This window comes from Euphorbia lathyris, chromosome 5, assembly GCF_963576675.1.
Source record: "Euphorbia lathyris chromosome 5, ddEupLath1.1, whole genome shotgun sequence".
In the NCBI taxonomy this organism is placed as follows: domain Eukaryota; kingdom Viridiplantae; phylum Streptophyta; class Magnoliopsida; order Malpighiales; family Euphorbiaceae; genus Euphorbia; species Euphorbia lathyris.
This window is the reverse complement of record NC_088914.1, coordinates 70,336,816-70,354,541: the sequence shown is the minus strand read 5'-3', so window position 1 is coordinate 70,354,541 and position 17,726 is coordinate 70,336,816. Positions and strand designations below refer to the sequence as shown.

General features: G+C 36.9%; 1 protein-coding gene and 1 pseudogene across 2 annotated transcripts; one reads left to right on the top strand and one right to left on the bottom strand.

Annotated features, from left to right (window-relative positions):
• Positions 1–13,726: 13,726 nt before the first annotated feature.
• On the top strand, positions 13,727–15,973 carry LOC136229863 (DAR GTPase 2, mitochondrial-like; annotated as a pseudogene).
• Positions 15,974–15,985: 12 nt separating this feature from the next.
• LOC136228789 (adenylate kinase isoenzyme 6 homolog) lies at positions 15,986–17,263 on the bottom strand. Of its 2 annotated transcripts, none has more exons than XM_066017265.1 (4): positions 17,036–17,263; positions 16,638–16,851; positions 16,399–16,544; positions 15,986–16,300 (listed from the first exon to the last, which is right to left on the bottom strand). In XM_066017265.1, exons 2-4 carry the CDS (start codon positions 16,836–16,838, stop codon positions 16,126–16,128), a joined length of 522 nt encoding a protein of 173 aa, XP_065873337.1. In that variant the 5' UTR covers positions 16,839–16,851; positions 17,036–17,263; the 3' UTR covers positions 15,986–16,125. The 2 variants fall into 2 exon arrangements, with proteins under 2 accessions (XP_065873337.1, XP_065873336.1); XM_066017264.1 differs by having other exon boundaries at positions 16,638–16,858; positions 17,036–17,262.
• Between the last annotated feature and the right edge of the window lie 463 nt (positions 17,264–17,726).

Below are 17,726 nucleotides of genomic sequence, written 5' to 3'. Positions count from 1 at the left end.
CACGATCTTTGTACCATCGGAGACAATCAACCACTCGGTGTTTAGCTGGGGAAGAATGTGTAATCCACAAATTAGAAGATGAACTGATTGAGATATCTAGAGAGAGAGGCGCAGGAGGCAGAGAGGAAAGAGAGGGACTGTATCTGATTATGATCAGCTTTATATATATCTTGATTAGGGTTTAGTGGTGTTCCTTTTATATGGAGCCCAAAACCCCATTTACTTCATCTCACAAGATGGGCCTGGCCCATTCCATTTCGGGTGGGTCGGATTAATCCTAATATCTCCCACTCGTACGTAATGGAACCAATTCCAATAATACTCATCTCAAAACTCTTATCTCACCTTTCGTTAATAGTCCGTGCGACCAACATACTATCGAGAGCTCAATTGCTATATACTCGTTGGAGATATTGTTGGGGTTTATGTCATATAGACAATTGTTTTAGGATATAAATATTTATAAATAAATTGTTTATTTAAGTCGCTTGTTTTAATAAGATATATTATATTTAACTATATAAAGGCATTCATATTTTATCAAAACTAATTAAGTTAAATAAAAGAAATCTCAAGTTTATTTAAGCAGTTATAAAGTGTTCATACAAGCATGCAGCGAGACTATACTTTTATAATAGGTCAATAAACTTAAATCAACCCAAGTCAAGTAATATGTTAATGGGGTTGACATGTTGCTGCTGAGACTTGCATGTAATAGTGTTTTTTGTTGCGAACAGAGAGTTGATCTCACAAGCTTTAGATATGAATATATCTAGACAGTCACATGGATCCGGTGAAGGAGTTCATTAGGATTGGTGACCCGACTTGAGATAACAGCATGGATAGATTTATCTAGTGTCAACTGTTCATCTCATTAATGTTAGTAGGTATAAGTAATCCTCAGACTCAAACAAACATTAATTAGTGATTCTGAATTATGGAGTGTGATGCTTTGATTCTGTGCGAGCACGATCCACTACAGGGGAGGCCCTGGGGGTGTGAGAGCATGGTTGGGTATTACATAAAGTAATTGTAGGGTAGTTAATGTTAGATTGTGCATTCATCACTACTGATAAGTAGAAGATATATCCAAGGGCCATTTGTCGAGAATTAACTGAAATCCTTGCAAGGTGATATAGTTAAGAGTAGAAATGGAGATTTCACTTAACCTATCTATCATAGTTAATTCTACATAGACAAGTATAAAAATAGACGTTTCGTAATATGTAACTTGATACGTTCCATAGTTATAAGAATTGTCTAAAGGATATAACTGATGAAGGGTCGAATTACACTGGACCTAATGCAGAAAGGTAAATGTCAGTATCAACCTGGCTCCTTATCGCGCTGAGGGAATGTTTACGGTTCTACTAGTAATAGTCCTCGAACTCATTCCGTTATATATTTGGTTGAAATTAATCAGGTTGAATTAATTCAGATCAAATGTATACGACTAGTAGCAGTAAGAACCTAATGGGTCGCACATGGGACTTAGAATCGGAGGACGAAACGGTAATTGAAGGGGATGTAGAGAGATGGTCGAATTTTACATGTAGAAGGGATATGATGGTTTAATTATGAATTACAATTAGATTATTGTTACAATTAAATTATCAGATTATGTGATAATATTAATTAGAAGGTTCGATGTGATTGTATCTCTAATTAATTATCCCTAATATAAATTAAAGGGTAAATTTAAAAAAAAAAGCTCTGTGGTTTCATGGATTTTAAAAAAACCCTTGTGGTTTGTTTTTACAAAAAAAAAGGAGCGTGTTATACGCCGTTACACGAATTAAGGAAAATGACTTAACACCATTAAATGTGATTACGTGGCAAAGGGTAAAATTGTCCGAATTAAAATAAATAAATAAAATCCCAAAATGGGACCTTCTTCTTCTTCTTCTTCCTCCTCCTCTCCTCTTCTTCTTCTTCTTTTTCTTCTTCTTCTTTTATTTTTTTTAAATTCTGAAATTTCCAGAATTCTAGAAATTTCAGAACGTCTGAACTCCAGACGTGATGAATGTCTGGATTTTAGACGTTCTCCAAAATTCTAGAAATTTCTAGAAATTCTGGAAATTAAAAGAAATTAGAAGAAAAAAAGAAGAAGAAGAGAAGAGATAGAGGAAGAAGAAGAGGAAAAAGAAAAGAAAGGAGGAGGAGGAAGAGGATGAAGAAGAAAAAAGGAAGAAGAAGAAAAAGAGAGGAGGAAGAAGAAGAAGAGAGGAGGAAGAAGAAGATGAAAAAATGAAGAAGAAGAAGAAGAAAAACCATGGAAGAATGAGAGAGAAGAGGGGGGGGGGAGAGAGAGAGAGAGAGAGAATTCTGGATTAAAAATAAAAAAATTTAGTTTTTTCCATAATACCTTTTGTCACGTCATCACATTTAACGGTGTTAAGTCATTTTCCTTAATTCGTGTAAAAACAAACCACATGGTTTTTTTTTTGAAATCCATGAAACCACATGGTTTTTTTTGAATTTACCCTAAATTAAATAACTAATTGGATTAGTATTGTCTATTATTTATATTCGGATATAGATAAGAGATAAATATATTAATACCTTAATTATCTAATTAGCAATCCTATTTCGAATATGATTCTAATTAAGTAATTAAATATCTAATGCAACTAGGGTTAAGTTTTGAAGGCTATAAGTAGCCCCCTATGATGTAAATTTCGGCCAGTGCTAAAAGAGAGACTAAGTTTTTCTTCTGACTTCATCCCGTCTCAATTACTCTTTTGTTTATTCCCTCTTTGATCTCGTGTCGATTCTTTTAGAGACAATCAATTTAGATTGCTATTCATTGGTTGATTACTAACCGTTTTCTTTTCTATCATTGTTTTCATTGATTGTGATCTTGATACACGGTTTTGAAGTTGAGGGCACTTCGTTTGCAATAGTAGATAGATCATCAGAAAACGTATGGTTATTCAATCCCTCTTTATATGAAATAACGATTAACGGATCTTGGAAAAAGGGAAATAGATAAAATTTTATATTTCCATTGTGTCTAGGCTTGTTTATTTTCCTTCAGTGTTATCAGAGCGAGTGTTAAATCTGTTATTTCATATATGAAAAATGTTGGGGTTTATGTCCTATAGACAATTGTTTTAGGATATAAATATTAATAAATAAATTATTTATTTAAATCGTATGTTTTAATAAGATATAATATGATTAACTATATATGAAGGCATTAATCTTTTATAAGTAAAAGCAATCCCAAGTTTGTTTGAAGTAGTTATAAAGTGTTCATACAAGCATGCAGCGAGACTATACTTTTATAATAGGTCAATAAACTTAAATCAACCCAAGTCAAGTAATATGTTAATAGGGTTGACATGTTGCTCCTGAGACTTGCATGTAATAGTGTTTTCTGTTGCAAACAAAGAGTTGATCTCACAAGCTTTAGATATAAAGATATCTAAACAGTCACATAGATCTGGTGAAGGAGTTCATTAGGATTGCTGACCCGACTTGAGATAACAACATGGATAGATTTATCTAAGTGTCAACTATTCATCTCATTGGTGTTAGTAGATATAAGTAATCCTCAAACTTAAACAATCATTAATTAGTGATTCTGGATTATAGAGTGTGATGCTTTGATTCTGTGCGAGCACAATCCACTACGGAGGAGGCCCTAGAGTGTGTGAGAGCAAGGTTGGGTATCGCATAAAGTAATTACAGAATAGTTAATGATAGATTGAGCATTCGTCACTCCTGATAAATATGAGATATATCCAAAGGGCCGTTTGTGGTGAATTAACTGAAATCCTTGCAAGGTGATAGAGTTAAGAGTATAAATCGAGATTTCACTTAACTTATCTTTCATAGTTAATTCCACCTGAACAAGTATAACAGACTATTCATTATATCTAACATGACACGTTCCATGGCTATAAGAATTGTCCAAAGGATATAATTGATGAAGGATCGAATTATACTGGACCTAATACGGAAAGGTAAACATCAGTATTCAACCTGACTTTTTATTGCAATGGGGGGATGTCTAAGGTTTTGCTAGTAACAGCTCGCGAAGTCATTCTGTTATATATATAAGTTGAAATTAATCAGGTTGAATTAATTCCAATAAATATATACGGCTAATAGAAATAAGAACTTAATGGGTCGCACACTCATCAGTATCGGCACAGAAGAAAAGTAGACTGTCATCAGCAAAAAGCAAATGGAAAACCCTTGGTGCATATCTATTAACATGGTATCCATGTAGATGTCCATGTCGCTCAGCATCCTTGATAAGGCCAGATAAGCCTCCTGCACAAAGAATAAAGAGATATGGAGACAATAGATCACCTTACCGAAGCCCACGCTCTAGGGCAAGAGGACCAATAAGATCTCCATTCAAAAGAAAATGGTAATTCACAAAAGACACACATCATAATCCATTTAACAAAAGCATTACTAAACCCAAGTCGAGCAAGGATAACATTCAGAAAAAGCCATCGAACCCGGTCATAGGCCTTACTAATATCAATTTTGAACGCTGCATCCCCCTGCTTACCAGTCTGTCGTCTTTTCATAGAATGAATAAGTTCAAATACCACAATAATATTTTCAGTAATAGCTCGACCAGGTACAAAAGCAGATTGCTCATCGGCAATAAGGTCAGGGAGGATCCGCTTTAACCTATTAACTAAGAGTTTAGCCAAGATTTTATAAAGGACATTGCAAAGGGATATAGGTAGCAAATCCTTCATGCTAACAGGTGACTAGGGGTGGCAATGGGGCAGGGCGGGAGCAGTTTTGCATTCCCCATTCCGCCCTCAATATTTTCGGGGGCAGTTTCAGGGAATCTCCAAAAAAAATATTCGGGGATTTTTTGGCACCCACACCCACCCACACGGTTCTCCATGGGTTTTGGGGAATCCCCAATCTCCGAATAAAATTTAAAAAATTTCTTAAATCAAAAAATTACCCAATCTCTAAATTTAAAATTCACCACGTGTTATTTGGTATAAAATATTAGTTTAGAGCAGCAATAAAATAAAATTAAAATACTGATATAATAAAAAAAAAACTTAGCATTCAGTATCAGTACTGATATAATAAAAAAAACTCAGGTACTGATATATCTAAATACATGTGATATACCAAGAGTAGCAATAATACAAAATTAAAGTGCTGATATATCTAAATACATATCATATACTAAGAGCAGTATAAAACTAAATTAAATTGTTGTAGATGTAGATAATAGTATTAGTTAACTTATCACAATACTAATTATTTTTTTAATCACATTTAAATACTAATTAACTTAGATATATCTATATATATATTATATTATATTGTTTGGGGATTTTGCGGGGATTTTACGGTCGGTTTTTCGGGAGCGGTTTGCGGATCCCCACGGTTCGGGTATAGTAATACCCACCCCGTCCAATTTTAATGTTCGGGGCTAAAATTTCCCCTGCCCTATTGCCACCCCTACAGGTGACACGAACTTTGGGATAACCACAACAGTAGTCTGAGTAAGATGAGAAGGAAACATACCAGTCAGAAGCCAATTCTTACATTAATCAAAGATATCATGCCTAATCGTCAGCCAAAAATGTTGGAAGAAGGTCGATTTTAAGCCATCAGGCCCTGGGGATTTATCTGGATTCATAAAAAAGACCGCATCCCTAAACTCTTTGATAGCAAAAGGCTCAAGTAACTAACAGTTCACCTCAACAGTAATCTTTGGAGTTAAGAAATCAACATTCACCTCCCCAGCTGACTCATCATCCTTAAACAGCTCAGCAAAATAGCTAAAAACCACGCCCTTCATATTGTCCTGGTCCGTAGCACAATTTCCGTCATTCTGAAACAGTCGTTCAACACGATTCTTCCTCTGACGAGCTGTCGCCAATTTATGAAAGTAGTTGCTATTTTTATCACCATATTTTAACCAAAAAGTCTTGGGGCGATGTCGCCAATAGTCCTCCTCTTGGAGCAAGAGCGAGTTTAACTCAGACTTGATGACACGCACCGCTTCTGACACCTGCTGTTGTATATTTAGCATTGCAAAGTTTAAACATCGCTGAGACTGTGTGATTCGCTCAGAAAATTGTTTTCGAAACTGAGAACCCAATTTATCCATACACTCCGTAGTCCTGTCCAGCCGCTCCAACAAAGTCCTCCCTTCCAACCCACCTTAGTCGCTTCGATAAACTTAGGTACCCATAGCCATACATTTTCCATCCTGAAGCGTCTCGGAGCCATTCGGGTGGGTGGACGAGCAACAGTTCGTAAAAGTATTAGGTGATGGTCAGAGATGCTAGTAAATAAACAATAGAGTGAGGCTTCGGGAAAAGATCCATCCAGCTACTATTAATAAGACATCTATCGAGGCGCTCTTCAATAAAATGGTCCGTAACCCACCCTTTCTCCCACGTAAAATAAAATGGTCCGTAACCCACCCTTTCTCCCACGTAAAATCATATCCTAACAAGGGAAGATCCACCAAATTACACTAAGACACCGCTACCCGAAAGCCTCGGAACAACCACTCAAGATGTGGAGCACCACCACGCTTATCAGAAACAAAAATGAGATCATTAAAATTCCCATATACACAACATGGTAAATTAGACCGCTCCTTTAGGCATTTTAAAAGATTCCACGATAAATGTCTATCACTTCTGTTTGGTTGACCATAAAAACCAGTACCACGCCAAATAATCCCCGTGTGGTCCTCACCCGTAAAATCAATATGAGAACTAGAAAAAGACAAAATAGAAACCTTTACTTTATTATTCCATAGAAGTTCTAGGCTTCCACTATGGCCAATACAATTAACAAAAAAAATAAGAAGAAAACCCCAAATTACATTTACTCGACTCAATTTTATTAGCATGGACTAGCGTCTCCATAAGAAAAATAACATCCGGCCTCTGTACTCGGACAATATTCTTCAAAGCATTCACTGCACGAGGATTGCCCAACGTCATGTAGTTCCACGACGGGCCTATCATGGCTCTTGACAGGGCTCCCGTAAGGAATTTCTCACTCGGAGGAGAAGAGAACAAAGGCTTCTCACACAGGGAGAAGAAAATGTAGAGGAGGAGAAGAGAAACGAAGGCATCTCATGCAGGGAGAAGAAATCAAAACGTCTCAATGCTAGGTCTAAGGCAGAGCGTGAGAGAAAAAACGGTGGTCAAAGGTTTTTCAAAACATATGTCCAAAGGTTTTTCAAACGGTGGTAAAAGGTTTTACAAACACCATAATATTTTTAACTTGATTTCTGACATAATAAATATAATAAAAATAATTTAATTAGATAATAATAATAATAATAATAAATTGGCTTCTTAAGCCTATTAGAGCGTTAATTTTCAAGATAAGTTACACTTAACATTTGGCATGTCGGAGACTTGGTCATTCAGATATAGTGTATGTTGTTTTAGGATTTTGTGTCTCAGGTCTTGCAGAATTTTATCACTAAACAAGTCTAAACCTTCTGATTTGAACATCTAGTTCTTTCAATGCGGGTGTAAGGGTTAAAAAAGCCAGATCAGAATTTAGAACACATGTGCCCTCTTGTCTTAGTCATACATGTCTATCCTCTGCCATTCATATATACATTTTATTATCTTCAAGTGATAGCTGAATATTACCAATTTGTAGATTCATTGCTTTCCATGCGATAAAATAACTTCGGAAAGTATGATCAAGTTATTCTTTGTTATTGGTGATAAGCTTAGATAATAAAATGTAATTGCTTATATGTAATTAAATTTAAAATTATTTTATAAATTATATATATACATATATAAATAAAAATTAATTAAAAAAAAAGAATTAATATCTAAAAATATTATCACCAACTAAAAATATAAAACAATTAAATTATAGGTTAACAAAAATTTAATATTTAAAAAATTAGAAATAAGATAAAAGACAACATTTTAATACAATAAAATAAAATTTAATATAAATAATGCATTAAATTGAAGTTTAGAAATAGCCAAAATTGCACCAATTAAGCTTGGTTAGATTGGTTAAAGGTTCTAAGTCGGTTAAAATAGCTTTCGAGTTTGAGTTCTAATGTATACAAAAAGTTTTAATTTCTAATTAACGAGTCTGAATTGAGAAATCAGACAAAATAACAAAAAATAAAAATAAAAAAAATGGAGTTACAATTATACTTAGAAAACCACAATTAATTATTTTTTTCACAGTTAAATCAATCATTTTTGTCACGTTGATTTCCTCAACATTACATTTAAAGCTTTTTTTTTCTATTTCTCAATTCAAGAAGTTTTTATATTTTTTTTAATACTACTTGAATTTTTTTTAATTAGTTGTTTTAAATAAAAAAATCGTACACTTTGTTCCTGGTTGGAGCACGGCTCACGGGTTGTCCCCAATTTTTTTTGGGTTGTTGCATTTGAAAAAAGCAGCATGATCAAAATCCACAACATGTCCAGTTCCTGATCCCGACCAGTTCAATCTGAACACTAGTGTATATAATTCTTGTAACGACCTGGTCCGGAATGGTGGCGCTGGGGTAGAAGGCCTGAGTAAGGAGCGGCCCTAAGGGATGGCGATGAGGGTAAGAATGAACTGAATCCCACATCAAAAATGAAGAGGGAGTGATTGAGGCTTATTAGTAAGATATGAATCCAATACATGCAGACGCATTTTAAAGCCGTGAGGCCCAATATGTTGGATTTGGGCCAGGGCGGACAATATCTACATGGTATTGGAGCAGGGTGTTACAATTGGTATCAGAACCGACTCTCCACGTACGATGTGTGGTTTGGGGACGAACCAAGCGGAAGCTGGTGGGCCTGTAACGATCCGATCCGGAGTGGGTGGCGCTAGGGTAGAAGGCTTGAGCAAGAAGCGGCCCTAAGGGATGTCGATGGGGATAGGAATGAACTGAATCCCACATCGGAAATGGAGAGGGAGTGATTGAGGCTTATTAGTAAGATGTGAATCCAATACATGCAGACGCGTTTTAAAGCCGTGAGGCCCAATATGTTGGATTTGGGCCAGAGCGGATAATATTTACATGGTATTGGAGCAGGGTGTTACAATTGGTATCAGATCCGACTTTCCACGTACGATATGTGGTTCGGGGACGAACCAGGCGGAAGCTGGTGGGCCTATAACGATCCGGCCCGGAGTGGGTGGCGCCGGGGTAGAAGGCCTGAGCAAGGAGGGGCCCTAAGGGATGTCGATGGGGGTAGGAATGAACTGAATCCCACATCGGAAATGGAGAGGGAGTGATTGGGGCTTATTAGTAAGATGTGAATCCAATACATGCAGACACGTTTTAAATGTGTTGGATTTGTGTCAGATCGGACAATATCTAGATAGTATTGGAGTAGGGTGTTACAATTCTCCTAAAATAGGATCAACTAGTGATTTTTTTTCCAAGAACAAAATAAACAACAAAAACTTGATATAATTTACAAATGAAGTTACCAACAAGGTTTAATTTTTGAAAAGAATGGTAATAAGCTGTAATGGCTATGTAAGAAAGTTGGCAAGTGAAATGGGTGAAGCTGTAAAGAAAGTAGCAAGAACCAGAGGGAATGAATGGTATACTGATATATGAATTTCTGCTGCACTTCTAGTTTTCCTGCGTTTAATGCTTTGGCTGTATTGTTTTGCTTATTATTATCTGTTTGCAATTAGTTAGAGGAAAGAGAAAAGTTGTACACATGTCTGTGTTTTCTGTTAGCACAACGACTATTTAGCCTTGGATGGTGTACTGCAAAGGTTATGATATGGAATTAGTAGCATCTTTTCCTTCTTTATCAATCTTCTCTGCTTCTCTCTCTTTTCTGAAATTCGTTGGGTAACATTTGGTATCAGAGCAGTTATATCATACCTTTTCTAAGCTTCCGTCACATCCAAATCATGGCTGAATGCACTCGAGCTCATGACATGAAGAAGATGGAGGAAAGCATTAAAACGATGGTGAAAATATGATGATAGAAAATAACAAGAAACAAGAGCAGACACTCATAGACCTAATGGCTAAACAGCAAGGCTCCATTGTTACATAGCTCAAGGATTTTTTTTTCCCGATATTCACAGAAACAACTCTTCTTCCACCTCTAACCCACCTATCCATACAATGTAAACCTCAATACCACAGGCCCAGAAAACAACCCTTATCATTTATCCACCCGATTTACAAAAGTAGAGTTCCCCAGGTTCGACGGTACCGACTTGAATGGTTGGTTGTTCTGATGTGAACATTTCTTCCAGATCGATCTAACCCCGATCTACACCAGAGTTAAGCTAGCTTCTCTTCACTTGTCAGGGAGAACTCTAGAATGGCATCAGTCCTATCTGAAGAACATGGGGCGCATAGAGGAACCTCCATGGGAAGAGTATGTAATAGCAGCCACTAATAGGTTTGGAGAACAGAATTATGAAGATCCAATGGTGGATCTTAAGCGTCTGATGCAGACTGGATCATTGCTGGATTACATCGAAGCATTCGATATATGCTCACACAAGGTAACTTTGACTGAAGAGAATATCCTAAGTTATTTTTTGAGTGGATTAAAAGATGAATTGGGGTATCCATTGCAAATGTTGGGTCCAAAAACTCTACAACAAGCTTATGCTTTAGCAAGGATGCAGGATTCCTATTTAAATGCAACTAAACCAGGTAGATCTATACAGAATAAATCTATTCCAACTATAACTTTCCCTAACACTACAACACCACTAGGAAAAACACACAGACCACCCTTATTACCTACTCCTCCTATCCAAAAGTTGCTCACAAATTCTACCTACCCTAAAAACATGCCCACAGCTTACCAAACCCCAAAAACACCACCACCACCACCACTAAAAGCCCATAGTGTGACAGAAGCAGAGATAGCAGGCAAAAGGGCTAAGAACCTTTGCTTCTGGTGTGATGATAAATTTGTGCCTGGCCATCAGTGCAAGAAAAAGTATATGCACATGATAATGGTCCAGGAATGCCCAGAAGAGGAGTTTTCCGAAGAAGTGGAAGAGGTAGATGTAGGGCATTACTGAAGTGCCAACTATCTCACTATGTGCTATGGGAAGTATGCTCAAGTCAGCTCCAAGGACTATGAGGCTTAAGGGCACCTACAAAAAGAAAGCTTTACATATTCTGATTGATTCAGGTAGCACTTTTAATATCCCAGATCTTACTTTGGCTAAGGGGTTGGGTTGTGTTTTGAAAATGATTGAGCCTGTGAAGATTATAGTAGCTAATGGTCAGGAAATTATGAGTTGTTATATATGTGAAAACTTTCGATGGATGATGCAAGGTCACGAATATCTAGTAGACTTTATAGTCATGACTTTAGGAGGATATGTGAAGTAGTTTTGGGAGTGCAATGGCTAGTAACTCTAGGGGATATTTTCTGGAATTTTCAAAAACTATCTATGACATTTGATATGAATGATACTAAGAATACTTTACAGGGCTTGACTAGTACTTCAGTCAAGTTTATATCTGAAAGTAATATGCTAAGGATGTTGAATCATGGCCATACAGCTTTCCTAGCCCAAATACAACAAACAGACGACACTGCCCATATCCCTGACATCCTTGAAGCATTAATACCCTTGCCCACTGAATTCAATTCCCTTTTTGATAAAATCACTTCCTTACCTCCTCAAAGAAACCATGACCATAAAATACCACTTATTGAAGGAGCAACCCTTGTTAACCTTCGTCCCTATAAGCATTCCTTTCTGCAGAAAGACGTGGTAGAACAGATGGTACAAGAATTGCTTGATAAGGGCACTATACAACACAGTGTCAGTCCATATTCTTCCCCTGTAGTGTTAGTAAAGAAGAAAGATAATACATGGAGGATGTGCATAGATTATAGGGAGCTTAATAGGAAAACTGTTAAGGATAGGTTTCCAATACCTGTGATTGAGGAACTCTTTGATGAATTATATGCATCAGCTGTATTTACTAAGATAGATCTAACCTCTGGCTATTACCAAATAAGGATAAAATCCTGCAGACATTCATAAAACTGCATTTAGGACTTATGAGGGGCATTATGAGTTTGTGGTGATGCCCTTTGGCTTGACAAATGCCCCTTCAACATTCCAAAGTTTAATGAATGAGATATTTAAGCCTTTCCTAAGGAAGTTCGTCCTTGTTTTCTTTGATGATATTCTAGTATACATCCCCGATATGGACACTCATGTTCACCACCTTAAATCTGTTTTCCTTAAGCTACAAACCCACCAATTGCTAGCTAAGAAGAGTAAATGCTCATTTGTGACCGATTCTGTTGAGTATCTTAGACATGTAATACATAAAGGGGGGTGTCAACTGACCCTAGGAAGATTGAAGCTGTGGAAAACTGGCCCTTACCAACCAATATTAAGCAGTTAAGGGGGTTATTGGGGCTAGTTGGATACTATAGGAGGTTTATTTAGAAGTATGGAGTAATTAGTAAGCCTCTCACAGATTTATTGAAGAAGGATCGGTTCCATTGGGGGAAAAAGCTACTGAAGCTTTCATGACACTCAAAGAAGCCCTTACCTCTGCTCCTGTTTTGGCCTTACCTTATCCTGATAAACAATTCATAATAGAAACAGATGCCTCTGACAAGGGAATTGGGGCAGTGTTGATGCAAGAGAGTCACCCTATAGCTTACATCAGCAAATCATTAGCTATGAAGCATCAAGCTTTATCAGCAGTAGTTTATGCGGTGAGGAAGTGGGATCACTATGTGGCCCATAGGAAATTTCTGATTAAAACTGATCATAGAAGCCTCAAGTTTCTACTAGAACATAGAATTACTACATCCCACCAGCATAAATACATAACTAAGCTATTTGGGTATGGTTTTGAGATCATACACAAGAAGGGAAAGGAAAATATAGTTGCTGGCGCTTTATCCAGGCTACATGCCGCTGAGTTTGCTGCTTTAACAGTTTCTACTTCCGTGAGGAGTTTGTTACCAGAGATTGAGGCTAGTTGGGTTTCAGATGTCAAAGTGCAGGAGATCATTAAAGGGCTGCAAAGTAATAGTCCAAAAGGGTGTCCCTACACTTGGAATGGTTCTCTATTGAGAAGGAAATGGAGACTGGTGATTGGGGATGACAAGGCCCTTAAGCTCAAACTATTACAGCTAATGCATAACTCTACATTAGGAGGGCATTTCGAGGTTCAGGCAACTTCTAAGAGACTGCAATTCCTTTTCTACTAGAAGGGCATGTACAGGGACATCAGAAACTACATCAGAAATTGTGTTGTTTGCCAAACCTGTAAGTACGAAAATGTCAGCTATCCAGGACTTCTACAACCGCTGCCAATTCCCAACAACATTTGGACTGAAATCAGTATGGATTTCATAGAAGGCTTATCCAAGTCTAATGGCAAGGAGGTGATTTTGGTGGTAGTGGACAGACTCCGTAAGTATGCTCATTTTTTGAGCTTATCTCATCCTTATACTACAAAGTCTGTGGCTCAGTTGTTTCTAAATAATATATTCAAGCTATATGGATTGCCTGCATCCATAGTGAGTGACAGGGACCCTGTTTTTCTCAGCCATTTTTGGACTGAATTGTTACCACCCTCAAATTGATGGGCAGACTGAGGTAGTAAATAGGTGTCTGGAGACCTACCTTAGATGCATGACACATACTAATCCTAAACAATGGGAAGGATGATTATCCTTGGCTGAATGGTGGTATAACACCAACTACCATACTTCAACAAACATGACTCCCTTTGAGATTGTGTATGGTATTCCACCACCTTTACACATCCCCTACTTTCTTGGAGATTCTAATATCGAGTCAGCAGACCAGGGAGTTAGCACTTGTGATCATGAAACAACAGTTACAGAGAGCACAACACAGAATGAAGCAACAGGCTGATGAACACAGGACTGAGAGGACTTTTGTGATAGGAGATATGGTGTTTGTCAAATTGCGGCCCTACAAGCAACGCATCGTAGAGCAACGTTCTAACTACAAACTATCACTACTGTATTATGGTCCCTATCAAGTCATTGATAAGATTGGCCAAGTAGCATACAAGCTCAATCTACCAGCGGATTCTGCTATTCATCCAATCTTCCATGTGTCACAGCTCTGGAAAATGGTTGCTGATCAACAAATAGCACATGTTCCCTTACCAGATACAGAGATTTCCCTGCCTGCACCACATTCAATACTCGAAAGGAAGATGGTTAAGAGGGGCAATCAGGCTACTACTAAATTGCTAATACAATGGAGAGGAGGAACACCTGAAGATGTCACTTTCAGGTTCCTTTGTCTTCATCCAATCTCGTATTTTCTACTTCATCCAAGTGTTCAATAAAATGTCACTTTCAAGTTCCTTTGTCTTCAGAGTGTCAGCTGCTCACGAATTGCCTTCCTCCCTCTCACCACATCATAGTGATGAACAAGATGGATCTTGCTAATCGGTCTCAACTTAAGGCAAGTTACTCCCTTTCCACAATCCAATGATTAGTTTACATCCAATTTTAATGTATGTCCTTTATTTTATAAGATTGGATCAAGTACTTCGACCAACCAAACTGCATTTCTTTTTCGCTTAATTCTCATAACAAGGACAATGTCTAAGAGGTAATCTTCATTTTAAGCTCTCTTTGTTCTGTTTGCATTGTCCCTTCCATTTCTTCTTCTTCTTTAGGTTCACAACTTATAATGGTTAAACTTTCTGTAGTTCCTCAACTTCTTGCAATCCCAAATCAGAAAATTGAACATTGATAATACTGCTGGTCATACCATAACAATGATGATGGTTGGGATTCCAAATGTTGGCAAGTCAGCCTTGTGCAATTCTTTGCATCAGATTGGAAGGATTAGTGCTGCAGGTAGGTAATTAGACCTTCTGAAATTTCTATTCGTTTCTCTTTTCCTGTAGTAAATTCTGAAAACATGTGAGTGGTTTTCTTAGAGAAAGGAAAGTTGAAGCATGCAAAAGTGACTCCACATCCAGGAGAAACAAAAGATATCAGCAGCCTCAAGGCATGTAAGCATTCTTTAATTCTGATACTACGACAATAAGAACTAAAGGGGGAAAAAGTTCAATTAGAAGGTACCTATATATTTCATGTATCTTTACATCACATCTCCAGTAAAGGAGAAGGTAGCATTGGATCTATTCTGTTTTTGTTTTGAGAACGGATTTTCATTCTCAGAAGGAAAAGAATATGCTTCAAAAGAGAAATGAAATCGCTGATTCTTTATAAAAGTTTTGAATAGTTCAAACTAGGAAATACTTGTTTAGAGTTTTCAGAATTGTTTTTCAGATACTGTAATTGAAAATGAAAGCTCAAAAGTAAATGCGAAAAACTAAAAAAAGAAAATGCATGTACATGATTGTTGTTCGGTAGCCATCCCAATATCTATGTGTTGGACACCCCAGGCATCTTGCCGCCTCAGATTCTTGATGCCGATGATATCTGCTCCAAGCTAGCTATAACAGGTGAAACTATGGCACACCTCTCAGCCCAACCCAACCCCCAATAAATTGCTCCTTTATTCTTTGTTTTGGACTCAGACGTTTCATATGCAGGAGCAATTAGAGATTGCTTGGTTGGAGAAAAAGAAGTTGCTCAATATTTTCTGGCTATCCTCAATCTCAGTGATGAATATAAGAAATGGGCAAAGTTGTCCACCCATGGAAACAATATATCATATAAAGACCACAAAGCAGAGTGTTCAAGTGAAGGACCATCAGGCATGAAACGGAAAACGCTCACAGATCACACTCAGGTAAGAGGCTCGCCGAATTCTATACGAGACAATTTCATGTTTTGATGGTAAAGTGGAAAATGAAGTGGGTATGGAGATGCAGTTTAGAGCATTGGAAGAAGCCTTTGAGTTGCCTAGAGAAATAGGGGAGGAAGCTCATAGTAAATTGCTTAATCTTTACCGTACTGGGAGGCTTGGACACTTCACTTTAGACCCTCTTCTATACAAGATTAGATTAGAAGAAACATACATTTCTAATTGAAAAACATGCATATTCATGTAGCAAATTCCAATATAGAGCTGGTAAATTATTCGTTACCAAGACACAAAATCTAATCTAACAGCATTGGAAAGCATATCAGAAACATTCCCAACTGGTACTTTGAAACAGAAAAAACAGGATTATACTCCCAATTACCAATTCCTCACCCAATCTGTCAAAGTACCAACATTTCTACTGATGTCTTCAATAGAATCACTCCTTAGTGCCACAACAATGTCTTCTGAGTAACTGTCTTTTGCCTCCTCTAGAAGTATTTGGAATATTTCACACTCTATATTGTTCGATATCTTCTTCTGCGAGTACTCCCTTTACGGAAGAAAAGAAAAAAAGATTTAACTTTTTCAGTCAATAATCACACCAGGAAACTAAATATGCAATAAGTGAATGAAAGGGAAATTAGTTACCTTTTAGTCAGCCGATCATACAAGATAGAATTTTCGGTTTGAAGCACCACAACTCGATCAAACCATCGCTCAGGAAAAAAATCACAGCCATGGTAGTCAACTATGTTTCCCCCTTCTTGCATAATATCTTCAAGCTCATCACATACCTTGCATAGTCACTCAACACTTTATGAAATTCAATTTAATATCACAAACCCTAAATAATTTGGGTACTTAAATAGAAGAAACAAATAGGATACCAGGTCCTCATTGATGACATGACATTCAAATTGCTCATCCCAACCATCATGCAAATTCTTCTCTCTAACCAAATCTCCTATATTTATGTGGCGGAGCTGGGTTGCCTCTGCTAGAGCCAATGAAGTCGTAGTTTTCCCAGTTCCAGGTGTTCCTGCTATCAGTATATTTGGTTTATTTCTCTTGTTGCTACCTTGCGCCATGATCACCCCTATCCTATGAACTTGCACAAGGCAAAATTACTCTGTTAGGGTAACAGATTGGGAAATTTAGAAATAGTAAATAAGAGATTTAAACCATATACTGATTCGGATTCTGAGAAACTGAAATTGGTTCAAATTCAGTGAAAAACATATACTGATTTCAATCGTCAAGTATCTATTTCTATATAAACACTTACCCCACACTTAAATTTCTCCAATCTGAACCTTCTTGAGATCGATCAATATCCAGATTTGAGAAAAAAGGTATTATATCTCCATGATTTCTTCTTCTAAATATGATCTGGGTTTTTTTAATTTGAGTCTGGTCTGGGTTGCAACCTGATAACGATTTCTTCTTGTCCGGCGGCGATTTCTTCTTCTTCTTCGACTGGTTCTGGATGGAGTACGGAGGCTTCTAGAATTGTATTATATTTTTTACTGTTCATTTTTATTTTTTATTGTATCTTTTTTAGGTGTTACTTGGTTTTTTTCACCATTGTATGATGGAATGTAAAATTCATCCAATGGTGAAAACACACCAAGTAAATGCTTACTTTGTCAAAAACAAATTAAACATAGTTTCTACCGTGTTCAGCAGCCTAAAGAATTTAATTACACATTCTATGTTTTATCAATAATTAATTTATGTATATATAATTTAGGGTAATTAATTTATTAATCTCTATATTTTGATAAAACACACTGTTTAATCCCTATAGTTTTAAAAACACACGGTAAAATCCCTAACGTTTTTCTCGGTGAACTGTTTAGTCCATGTCGTTAGACTCTCATGAAGATTATGTTAGTCAATTTGGATTTTCGTTCTTCTTTTCCTTTATTTTTCTTTCTTTTAAACTCTAATGCATCTGAAATCAACTTTGAGTGTTC

Coding starts and splice junctions, on each gene's coding strand:
- LOC136228789 (XM_066017265.1), bottom strand. CDS start 16,838: ATGGCGCAAGGTAGCAACAAGAGAAATAAACCAAATATACTGATAGCA. Junction 16,545..16,637: donor ATGTCATCAATGAGGACCTG/GTATCCTATTTG, acceptor TGACTATGCAAG/GTATGTGATGAGCTTGAAGA. Junction 16,301..16,398: donor TATGATCGGCTGACTAAAAG/GTAACTAATTTC, acceptor TCTTCCGTAAAG/GGAGTACTCGCAGAAGAAGA.